Source organism: Plectropomus leopardus, chromosome 23 (genome assembly GCF_008729295.1).
Source record: "Plectropomus leopardus isolate mb chromosome 23, YSFRI_Pleo_2.0, whole genome shotgun sequence".
Taxonomy (NCBI): Eukaryota; Metazoa; Chordata; class Actinopteri; order Perciformes; family Serranidae; genus Plectropomus; species Plectropomus leopardus.
This window is the reverse complement of record NC_056485.1, coordinates 3,781,312-3,793,489: the sequence shown is the minus strand read 5'-3', so window position 1 is coordinate 3,793,489 and position 12,178 is coordinate 3,781,312. Positions and strand designations below refer to the sequence as shown.

Sequence of the window (12,178 nt, the reverse complement as noted above, 5' to 3'; positions counted from 1 at the left end):
ATCTTTTTCTGTAGACTAATTTTAAATATGCATATAAATACAAATTTCTTAATATTTTTTCCTAGTTATTTGATGATCTATTAATTTTCTCTCTCTTTCTTTTTAAAACAATGTTTTAGGTCATTTTTTTGTCGCTTTTAACCATTTTTGTTTGTTTTTTGCACTTTGCGAGATGTTTCATGCCAAGTTGCTGATTTAATTTTTCTCCCCGTGTTTTTGAAAGAAATCAAACCAATTTCTTCGCGCTGTTTTAAGTTTGAAATACTTCCACTACCACTAAGGTGTCTGAATGCAGCACAAGAAAACTGATGCCGATCTAGGTTTCAAAGAGTTAAACATATAAAGTGGCATAATATGTACACTAAATATCTAACATAAACCACTAGTGATGGATTTGTAAAAAACTGGACACAGCACCCACACATCCTCCTCAGACTGTCCTCAGATGACTCCTGCAGAGCTGCTGTGCTGTTTTTTTCTGAATATGTAAATTATTGCACTCTTTCAACCTGTTCTCCCTCCACAGTTTACTAAAGCATGCCGTCTTCGTTATGTCCTGACACTGAGGCCGTGTGGAAGGAGTGGGCAGACATCCCCAACACTCACACCAACACACAGCAGCTTCGACTGCTGAACTTTGTGAGGTGACTCACTGCTTTTCACTCCTGATTCAGCTGCTGACCAGCAAGTGGTGCTGCAGCTGCTCTCCATTAAGAAATATATACTTTGACAAAAGTCTGCAACGCTGTATCACCTGGATCAGCATCTGTTTTCTTGTGCTGCATTCACACACCTTTCACAAGCATTTTAACCTCTGAAGCCTGAGAATATTGGTTCCATTTTACCCAGAAACACAGGAAAAAAATTAACAATTTACAATTAACTGGGGGGGATTGTTAGACGTGATCAAAAACAAAGGAAAAAAAATGTCCAAAAAGTGTTACGTTACAGAAAAAACAAAAATTTCAGCACAGTCTTGAGACCATTTCCTTTATTATTATTATCCTAACCCATCTCTCTCTTTAAAAAACAACAACAAACAAACAAACGTATTTTCGGGTCAATTATTTAGTAACATTTTATTAATTTCTTGCTTTTTTTGTTGCTCATTGCTCTCTGCCCATGTTTTTTTTTTTTTTTTTTTTTAAGAAATCAAGCCAATTTGCTCAAGTTTTAAAGTGGCATTATTTAAACATAGTGGCATCATGATAAAAACCTGGCATTTAAAGTGTTAAAATTATTGAATATTTGATATTTATGATTAAGACTGATGCCGCTTAAAAAATGAAGTCAGTGAAAGTAGAAAATCATATTAACTTAAATATATGTTGAAGCTTGATCTTGAAAAGTGGATTTTGTGCTCAGAGCGATGTGAGTGTGTATAATATTAAAGTGGGCCCTTAAGGGTTAAATAACAACATGTTAACTCCCGTTTTTTGTAAGACATTTATAAAAAAGGGAAGTGGATGGGATGAGGAAAAGTGTCAAAACAGTAAAAGGGAGGGTGCAAAGAATAGATAAAATAAAAAAGAAAAAATTCATATATAAAGTGTATGAGGTATGAAAAAAATCACACCACAAGCTCCATTTATGAACCACAGCTTTTCATCATATTGGATGATCCTGCTAAAAAGATGGAATTTGGCAAAATACTGCAGTTACAGTCCTGATTTCTTCAGACGTTTGGGAAAACTTGTGTAGTATTAAAGACACATTTAAGTTGCCTTTATTATATATTCAAATATGAATACATATATTTATAAGTCTGTTTTTTTCACGAGGTTGGATTATTCTTGAGAAGATTGTCTTTTTTTGGTATTTTGGGTGTGCTTTTTTTTCATTCACCATCTCCACAGCTGTCCTGCATCAGCATCATTAGTCCTTCCTGCTCCTCAGTTTCTCTCAGCCAATCAGCTCCCTGCCTGTTCTTCTGGTAATCACCTGATTCTCCTCACCTGAGCAGCTTTGCCCTTTTTCTTCACCTGCACTTCATCCCCTCATCAGTCTTCTTTCAAAGACGTGCTTTTCACCTGTCTTGTTTTCATCTCTGCTGTGATGTTCAGTTGCTTTTTCTTTTGGTTACAGTGTGATCTTTTTGACTTTTGTCCTGCATTTGTGTCCACCTGCTCTGTGTCAGATGACAGCTGCTTCAGTATATCAACTGCAGGCAGTAACAACAATATACACTGATAAAAAATATATAGAAAATGATCTGCAACCATACACCACTGTCTGCAACAACCATTAGCAAATGATAATCATGACTAAATGTGACAAACCGTCATTGTTTTTACTGGCTCTGGTGTTGGGGTGTTTACTGCTGCTCTGTGTTTAGTTACATGGGTAATGATGCCAAAGGGCTCAGGGGGCACCTGAACCAGAGCCTCTGCGTCAGGTCGCTGTCATTAACTTGGCATTTCTTTTCAAAGGGCTTAGTCACCGTGTCAATAACAGAGACCCAAAAGTCCCACACAAAGAACAACTGAAGCAAATAGCCACAGAAACCACCGCGATACATTTTAAGAATGTTCCCATCAAACATGTTGTTCTGTCACCAGTTTATCTACAGAATTTAGGAGTTCAGTGGGTACAGTCAATGTCAAAGTCATATTATAGTACACTGTAAAAGACACTAATTGTTTCAACTTAAAAAGTTAGTGACCGCGCTGCCTTAAAACTGACTGAATTTAAGGTAATTTTTGTAATGATTCAACTTGCTTCTCAAATTCAGTCAACTTAAAACATTTAAGGCAGCCCTGACACTATAAATGGCCTTTGCTATAAAAGAAATTCATAGAATAGCATGTCATGATTTTTTTTAGATGCCATGGTATAAAATGTTGTTGTATAAACACAATGATATAATGTGTGCACTTTTTGTGTGTGTCCCTCAATGAGGCTGTATGCTGCCCCCCTAAATTGACACTGTCTTCAAAACTTTGAGGACCAGTTATCTACGTTTTTTTGTTTCAGAGTGCTGAAATTATATTTAACCCCTTGAAGTAGGCAATTATCGTCAATGGATTAAAATACCCCAAAATTTAAATGAAATTAGTCAAAAGTACAAGAAAATTACCTGATAATTTGTAGAGAAAAAAAAAATTAAAGAAAAGAAAATGACCTGGAAAAAAATGCTAATAAAATAATTGTGTGAGATAATTTTAAAAATGTAATTATGATAATTATAAATATCGTTTTTTCCATATTTTTCTTCTTTTTTCCCCCTGCATATTTCCCCCTAGTTTATTAACAATAATTTTCTAAATCTAATAATTTCTTGTAATTTGTGGAACATTTCTTACCACGTTGCTCATAGTCTCTTTCCCCCATGTTTTTGAAAGAAATCGCACCAATGTGCTCAGGGCTTCTGAAAACAGCACAAGAAAGTGATGTGGCTTCACGTTTTCAAAGGGTTAAAGAATATTTTCCCCACCTTTGCTTTTTCTTAAAAAATAACTCAAATTTCTATCATTCAGCCTTAACAACTTGTATTGTCAGGATTACTAACATGTTGCTCGTGTCTCCAGAGACGCTGGCTCTGGCTCTGAGAGATGGCACCATAAATTGCGAATTCATTCAGCAGCTTCTGTTCATTCAGCAGCTCGAGCACTGCAGCTAATTGGTTCGATCAAAGAGGGGGAGGGGGGGGGGGCAGAGGAATCTTATGAATGAAACCCAGTCTGGTGACGTCAATGGGGACCGCTTGACGCATGAGTCACGTGGGCAGGGAGGACCGGGCTATAAGAAAGCGGGAGCCGCTGTCCGTGGTCCTGAAATCAGAGCCGAGCCGAGGAGCGGAATCCCGGGAGACGCGAAACGCAACTCAGCGACAAACAACAGTGACGACACTTAACATTAGACAACAACTCACAAACAACAACACAAACAACAACACGGTCGAGGCGGCGGGCTCCGTGCACGACAGCGGGACTTTGAGTGTGACGTGACGGGGAGGGGAAGCTGGAATCCCCCCGCTGCTCCCACTGAACTGCAAGTGAGTGGCAACTTATTTCTTCACTTTCTCCTCTGAAGAAAAAAAAAAGGAAATATGTTGTTTGTTTCTGGGCTGATTATGGATATTGAGGAATTTTGGGAAAAATTAAAACCACTCCGAAGCTCCCTGTGTTTTCTCTGTTCAGTTTAAGAGCAAAAATGTCACAAATGTGCGAAAAAAAGAGTGATTTGTGTTTGTTGGCTTATGAACGGTTTGATTGTTAGCAGAACGCATTTAAATTCCCTTCAGACACATTTTATTTTTGCTGATCAGATTAATCCAATAAAGTATTTCATATTTAGCGGTTCATAGAAAAAATGACGATTTTTAAATGGGACTTTTGCATGGTTAATTATGAGTGGCCCCTGTGAATGTATTGTTGCTATGTCCCTTTGTTTATGGTCAACACAGAGGTGGCTGTTATCCTCCTTCCCCATCATCATCACCATCATCATCATCATCACCATCATCATCATCACCATCACCATCATCATCACCATCACCATCACCATCACCATCATCATCATCAGTTATCATGACTCGTTTTGCCAAAAATAGCCACACTGAGAAAAAAAAATGCTTCAGACGCTTCCCTTTGTGTGCATGAAGGTGCGATGGCGCAAAACAGGTTCTGGTGCCACAAAGACAATGACAGTCCTTTGTCGTGTCTAAAATGTCTGCATAACACTGACGTCCATGACTGTTGGGGGGGTTGGAGGTTTACAGTCAGTGTGTAGGCTGCTGGGAGGTTACTCATGTTGACAGTAGTCTGGAGGTGGCTTTATGCTGGCAGATTTTTTTTTTTTTAATTTTTGCTTCTAAAAAGCGGATTGTTAATCCGCTCTGCTGCTGTAAATTGGAGTGTGACCTGCTCAGGCCAGAAGGCTTCTTCTGTAGGAGAGAATAAGACAGATGCACCCAAAGCTGGTGTGTTTGGTTTATGATGGGATAAGTCATGCGTTCATCAATAATTCGCTGCGTGTTTGCACATCACGCATCACTCTGTAATCCAGCCTCCTCGGCTGCTTTTACTGCAGAACATACCCGGATTGCTCTGTTATTGGCTCTTGATATTTCATTTATTTATGTATTTATTTTGCTGAAAATAAGAATAATTTCCATTGCAAATAAATTTGTTTTGTAGACCTTTTTGTGGGTGACATGAAACATCTTTGCAGTAGGATAATAAAAATTGATTTCTAAAACTCTTTAAGTATAGATTTTGTTACTATTTTTAATGAGATCCTCTCGCCCCATGGCAGTTTTTTTTTTAAAACCAGTCTTTTAAAAAGCGCCATAATCGACAAAATTATTGCAGATATGTTTGCAGTGTCCTGAAATTACCTGCAGTAAACAGTGCAGCACGGCGGAGGTTCGTTAAAAACAAGCGCATGTTATTATGGTGATCCTTCAGACCCATCTGCGCACTTTAAACAAATCCTTGACTGGAGAGCAGACAAATGTGGAGGCGTGTTGAAAAAATGGCAATACACGTGCAAGTCAACGTCACTGCACTTGTTGCTCCCCAGAATTCTTGATAGAAAATTTCAGAACCGAAGAATACAGTTTTGACATGTAAAATGACTGTCAGCCAGGGACGTAAAGTGGGGGGCCAATGGCCCTCTCCCTATTTCCTTCTCCACTGCTTCTGGTGCCTTTGCTCAGACCACACCCATGTTCGAAGTCAGCCTAGATTTCGATGTCAAAAACAGACATGTTCATTTTTGTATACCAGGGGCGTAAAATGGGGTTGGCAATGGCCCTCTCCTAACTCCTTGACCCACATCTTCAGATCTTCTTGCTTGGACCACACCCATCTTCAAACTCTGCCTTCATTTTGATCTCAACTACTCACTAGGTCGTGTTTCGTTCAAATCCTAAAAACACTATTTGTGCTGGTTCCCCCTACCTTTGTCATCACCAGGACCATGTTTTACCATGATGACACTCATACAAACACACATCGACTGACGAATTGAAAGAACCACTAAGATGCATTGTGATCCGATCACTCAGACTACTTGCTGAGGTGGTCTAAGAAGCATTTGACCATGAATTTTTTGTAAATGCAAATGCATCTAGATGTGTCTCTGACAAACATGTTAAGGTACCGTCTATTATTTTGGCCAATTGAAAGAGACATGTTGTATCCCGCCGACATAACTATTTAGGTTCCGGGATGCCGCGGCATTCCCGCATTTGTCATATTGTCAGCAAATGCTCAAGTTCTATCCGACTGTGTTCTCAAGTGGCACTGTCTGTGCACTGTTGGGCAGATGCAACAGATGCTGTCCACATTGATAAAGTTGAGCCATTATATGAGTTTTTTAGGACCTGCAAGTGTAAGGGATGTAGGAAGTAACAAAAACTGAACTTAAGAGGTTAACTAGAAAGGCATGATAGGCACCGGTGTGAACTGTGTGTGTTTGGATTAATCAAACATGTTAATACCAGGTACAAACAGACTCTATGATTCTGCTGTGGTTATGTGGTACATAAGGAAAGAAATCAGAGAATCATTGAAACTGAAGCTGTGTTTCTCTGTGTTTTTCTCTCTCCTCCAGGCATTTCTGATCCCCTTCGCTGCACACAGAAAACCCTGTTCTGAGTGACCATGATTGGGTACCACAACGCCTCAAGTGCCCTTACCCTCCTTGTCCTCCTGACAGGGGCTTCCTTCCTCCATCTCTCCACCCCCAACCCGATCATCACCCCCGGAGATATCGATAACCCACACAGAGATACTCCTCCTGTAAAGGATGAGGAAACACGATCAATACGGAAAGAAGAGGCAGAGGAAGAAGAGGAGCTCTTTAAAGATGTTGATCCCAAAACACTTGCAGCAGTTTTACTGGAGGCACTGAATCGCTCACAAGAAGAGAAAAGGAGGGAGGGAGTGGAGCGCGGTGGGGTGGAGGAAGAAATGAAGGCTGAGACGGGGGAGGTTAAAAAAGAAGAAGCTTACAGAGAAGTGAGGACAATGGAGGGAGCAGACAGAGACAGAGACGGACGACAAGAGTTGGAGATGCTGATGGCTGCACAGGGGAAAGAGCGGGAAAAGCAGGAGGAAGAGGAGAGGAAGAAAGCTCAGGAGGAAGAAGAGAGGATGACAGAAAAGGTGACCAGTCGTACCACAAGTCAGACAGTCCAGGTCCAAACAGAGCAGCAGCCCACTAGTCCAGATGAAAGAGGGGGGAAAGGGCAAGGTGCCCCCCCACAGCAGGGACAGAACAGCCCCGAACAAAGCAGCAATGAAGAGGAGGAGCAGCTCAGCCCAGAGGAGCTGAAGAACCTTGAAACCATGATGAAGGAATTTCCTCGTTTGAATACAGCAACAAAGAGGGAGGGCGATTCAGAGCAAAACCAAAGAGAGAGCAGAGGTTACAGCAGCTACAACGACATCATACAAATCAACAAAGGCAATGACCTCGCCATGTCGAAGAAAAAACTAAAATGGCAAGAGGAGACGCAGAAAGGCCTAAACTTCCCAACATTCAGGGGAGGCAACTTTATGGATGACTTTGAGGGGAATAATTATGTCGGCAATAATGTAGAACAGTCCCAGCCTCCAGTAGAGCAGGAGGTGATGGAAGATGATGAACCAGAGGAAGAGGAGGAAGATGAGGAGGTGTTGAGTCCAGAAGAGGAGGAGGCTCGGGCTAAAGCAGAGCAAGAGGAGATGAGGAGGCAAGCAGCTGAGGCACAGAGAGCCAAGATGGAGGAGGAGAAGTTGGCTGACATTGCTTCGGACATGCTGCTGCGCTACATGGTCAAACAGAACAACGGGAACAAGAAGTACAGCTCGTCTCTGTCCAACGCTGCTGAGGACAAGAGGTCTGATGAGGAACAAGAAGTGACAGAAGAGGATGACATCGACCCTCAGACCATTGACAAGCTGATTGAGATCTCCAACAAGCTTCACCTCCCTGCCGATGACGTGGTGGACATCATCAGCGATGTGGAGAAAAAGAAGAAGAAAGATGTGCCACCTGAGATGACATCTCGTTGGCAGCGACCTCCAACTCCGTTGTCTTCTTCATTCTCATCAACCAATGGGTTCTCAGAATCACAGGTTCCAACCAATCAAAATAGCTTCCCCATCTCAAAGCAACCCTCTCCAGCTGCCAGTCTCCTCAAAACATGGCTGCAAGAGAAATCGCAAACCAAATCGCAGGATCTTTGGAGCAAACCTGCAAAGCCTCTGCTGGCCAATCCGAATCGTTGGTCCAAACCTCAGAAGCCTCTGCCAATCAAACAAGACCTCTGGCTCAAATCACCCAAACCTGTTTGGACTGGCTACCCTTTGTACCCCTACGCATACCCATCTTATTATCAGAGAAAGCTGTACCCAGATTACTACCCCATCTATTTCCCTCCTCCCCCAAGGCCCAAACCCCGTTACTACGTCCCCAAACCTTCTCTCACCCTTAACAACTACCTAGGAAATTCCGTGGATGATGCCTATTCTTTCCCCCCCAAACGCCGTTACCACAGCTGGGTCCAACCTCGACTGAGAACCCCCCCCTCAGGCCTCCAGCAGAGGCCCTACTACACCAGCTACAGGTTTCAGCCAGTACCCATCCCCAAACCCCGGTCCGGTCCCCGAATTCCTGCCATCCCTCCCCAACAGAGGTTCTATTACTCAGCCCCGGTGACACCTTCAGTGGCAAGAAATGAAGATTATTATGGAAAGCAGCCAGAAAACAACAACCATGACGATCTGGAGAAATACATTCAGCAGATTCTCATGAAGAGACCGATGGTGGACTGAAAGGACGATGAGAGGAAAGCTAGAACAAGAGGAAAAGACCAGAGATGAGCAGAAAAGAGTGTATTTCTTTATGATTTTGCTTTGCTGGTATTTGTTTTAAATATGTATCAAGTTTCTTTCTCCTGTTTTGATTGGTTGTGATTTGGACAAGGACATTAAAGACATTTAATTCCCAGATTTAGTCTGGATGAAATGGAACTTTGGTAGGAAAATAAACGGGAAGATACACATCTACACTCATCCTCTGTGAAGGAAACAGGATGAATGTGAGCTGTTGGAAAGCATGACGCGGCAAAGATTTGTATCATGCTAGAACTTTTCATCCAAACTCCGCATGACAACATTCTCCATTTGGACATTTTATAATGCCAACAAAGGAGGACGCTTAAATATGTTGTTACCTGTACCTTTAAAAAAAAATCTGTTTCAGAGTCAGAGTTGTAGGCAGTGATGGATGATGGGAAAAGTTTGATGTCTGATGGAAATTTACTGTCGAAACACAAAGAGAATATTTGTGTAGTTATCTCAGGCAGGGAAATTTGAAAAACATTTCATGAGCATAATCTGTCTGAAATGGTACAGGGCCAAAAATATGTGGACTGCAAACATTTCAGCCACGTGACACACAGGAGCTTTAGGGTGGTCCGAAAATGATGTTGGGTGGTAAGATCTGGCTCACAATTGGTGTTCCAGTTCATCCCAAAGGTCCAATCCTAGATCTGTTGACAAAAAGCTGGAATCTCACTGTATGCTGGAGCTGTAAGATTTTTCTTCATTGGAACTAGGGGTCCAGGAAAAACATACCCACAATACAGTGTCTATACACTTTTGGCCATATGGTGTATAAACTGACACACCTATCATCTCTTAGAGATGAAATCAAAATCATGCACACTCTTGGAATGGCCTCACACCGAAGCCATTCACTATCTCATTTTTTAAAAAATGACTACATTTTGATGCAAATGTATCATTTTTGTGTTCTTTGTATAAAAATGCAGCAGAAACATTTCAGCAGAACAGCACCTGCTCATCATGTATACTCACATATACCCACCGAAGCTCTTTATAATGAAATATAACACACCAAAAAGCATATTTCATACAAAGGGCTGTGGAAGCCACACTAACACCACTATAATGGCTTGGATGACTCATCCTTTTGCATAACTTCAATTACCTTGTTGCTATGGTGCCAAACCCTGGCCAAACTCTATATGGCATTCTTTTGACGCCTTCAGAGGAGGATGCAGTGATAGAGGCATACTGATCTTTTACTTAACACATGTATTTTAAAGGATAAGGCTGGTGTTATTATACATTTTATTCTCTTTCATCAAATGTGTGCAATACATGTGGACTACCCTCTCTGGCTTTCAGTTCCAAACCTTTTCTTCACGCTGAAGCAAAGGTTTTCATGGTGTTGCACTCACTTATGTATGCATAAATATCGAGAAGTTTACCAGTTTAACATCTCTACACACACAATGTACAATGGTGCCTTTGTTTGGGACTATTTTCAGTGGAAGATTAGTCTAGGGATCATAGATTTTGAACAATAACAGAGCTCTATGGCATAGAGAAAGAAATTATATCTGGCTTTCATACACACACTATACTTAATAGTAGATATGTTAATTGTTGGTTTGGCTCTGCACCAAACAGAAACATCCGGGGCCAAGAAGTTAAGCCCACTTGGAAGTGCTAAAAACTGCATTTCTCCTAAGGGCCACTTGGGGTTGGCTTCAAGAGGGTGTCGATCCCTATCATGTTAAGATTCCCAACTTTACAGCAGAGATAAGCATGTTTACAGTCTGGTACAAAACATAATAAGGTCTCTCTAGCTAATTTAAACATTCATGACAAATGTACACAGATACATTTTTATATAACTCACCCGTTTAAATGTTACAAGGCTTATACTTAAAAACAATTAAGGGCAGGGCTCCTTTGAGTGACAGGCGGTGTGCAGGGTACCAAATCAGACCTACCCTTCATCATCAAATAGTGTCACCTCTGGCTAAAAAGAAACAACAAGATGGAGACATCCAAAATGCCAGTCCACAGTCCATTATTTTATACAGTCTATGCTCTGCATTTGCATTGCATATTTGTGATATAGAAAATAACCAACCTTGTCCTTTAAAGATACTGTCCCTGGTTACATTTATACCACCCCAAAGTGCCCCCAAAGTTCCCTTCAGCTAAATGAGGACCACACAGTGCAGTTTCAGTATTCAATTTTTTTTTCATTGATCATAATCAACTCAGAATTCATTGTGATAGTTTTTCATGTTATGCAAATGTTGCACAACCATTGATCATACATTTCATACATTTGTAGGTGTTGTAAGTTGTTTCCAAACTCTGAGCTGAAATCGGCTGCCTTACATGTCACTGTGACACCACTGACATTATGCTTTATATTTTCCTTTTTCTTTTGTACCATTGATCTTATTCATGAAATAAACACTGTCATCACTTTTGTAATGGAGGCAGATGAGATTATGGAAATTATTCTCTGGAACTGATACCTGTGGGAGATCAGTTTGAGCATATTCAGGGAAAACAAAGTTCACAATTTAAAAAATGGTAAAGGGATTTTTCATTGCTTGGGCTGGATGGCAATGTTATAAAATGATTGTAAAAAAATGTTTTCTAACGTGCAAAAAAAGGATTGTACTGCAGAGATTTCCTTTCTTTACTTAAATGGCTACTGATAATCAGTGATCAATAAACACTTCCTTTTCTCCCTGTTTACCTCTTTCTCAAATAGCGTCACTGGAAACAAGAGCAGATGTTGCTCTTTGGTTTGTCTGTATTGTTGACCTTTGTGGTCATCTGTTGCTAAGGGATGAGCAAATCTCAACATCTTTGTTGCCAAGCCAAAACAGAATCATGGCATCGACAATCTCATACTGGGGAAAGAAAGTCAACAAGAGTCCATTAGCTGTAAAAAAAAAAAAAGTGAACTAAACAGAGGAGATGGGAATCAAAACAAAGCTTTTTGTAATTTCTAATGATTTCTTGTTTTTTTATGAGATCAAGAGGGAAGTTAAAGATTGAGAAGGGGAGAAAAAAGGGGCTGAGATATGAAGCGACAGACCAGAGGTGAGGGTACAGTGTCTGCACGTTTATGTATACTTGCATCTAAAACTTGCTTCTTTGAAGACATACAAGCATCAATTAAAAAAAGCATAAAAAAATCTTAAAGATGACAGAAACAATGACGTCAGTGTACCTTAAAAATCACTGTTTGAGTCATGTATGCGGCGAGTGTTGTCCATGGTCTTACTAGATGTACCTTGTTGTAACCATCGTAATAAACATGCGTTTGCTGGATGTAAATATGCGCATGTCAATGACTACTTTTGCTACACATAAAGAAACAATAAAGTCAACTATTTTTATTA

At 40.6% G+C, this 12,178-nt stretch overlaps 1 protein-coding gene across 1 annotated transcript; it reads left to right on the top strand.

Annotated features, from left to right (window-relative positions):
- Positions 1-3,842: 3,842 nt before the first annotated feature.
- Positions 3,843-8,765, top strand: vgf (VGF nerve growth factor inducible). Its single transcript, XM_042512609.1, has 2 exons — positions 3,843-3,994; positions 6,559-8,765. The coding sequence occupies exon 2, from the start codon at positions 6,609-6,611 to the stop codon at positions 8,763-8,765; it is 2,157 nt and encodes a 718-aa protein (XP_042368543.1). The 5' UTR covers positions 3,843-3,994; positions 6,559-6,608.
- Positions 8,766-12,178: the final 3,413 nt, after the last annotated feature.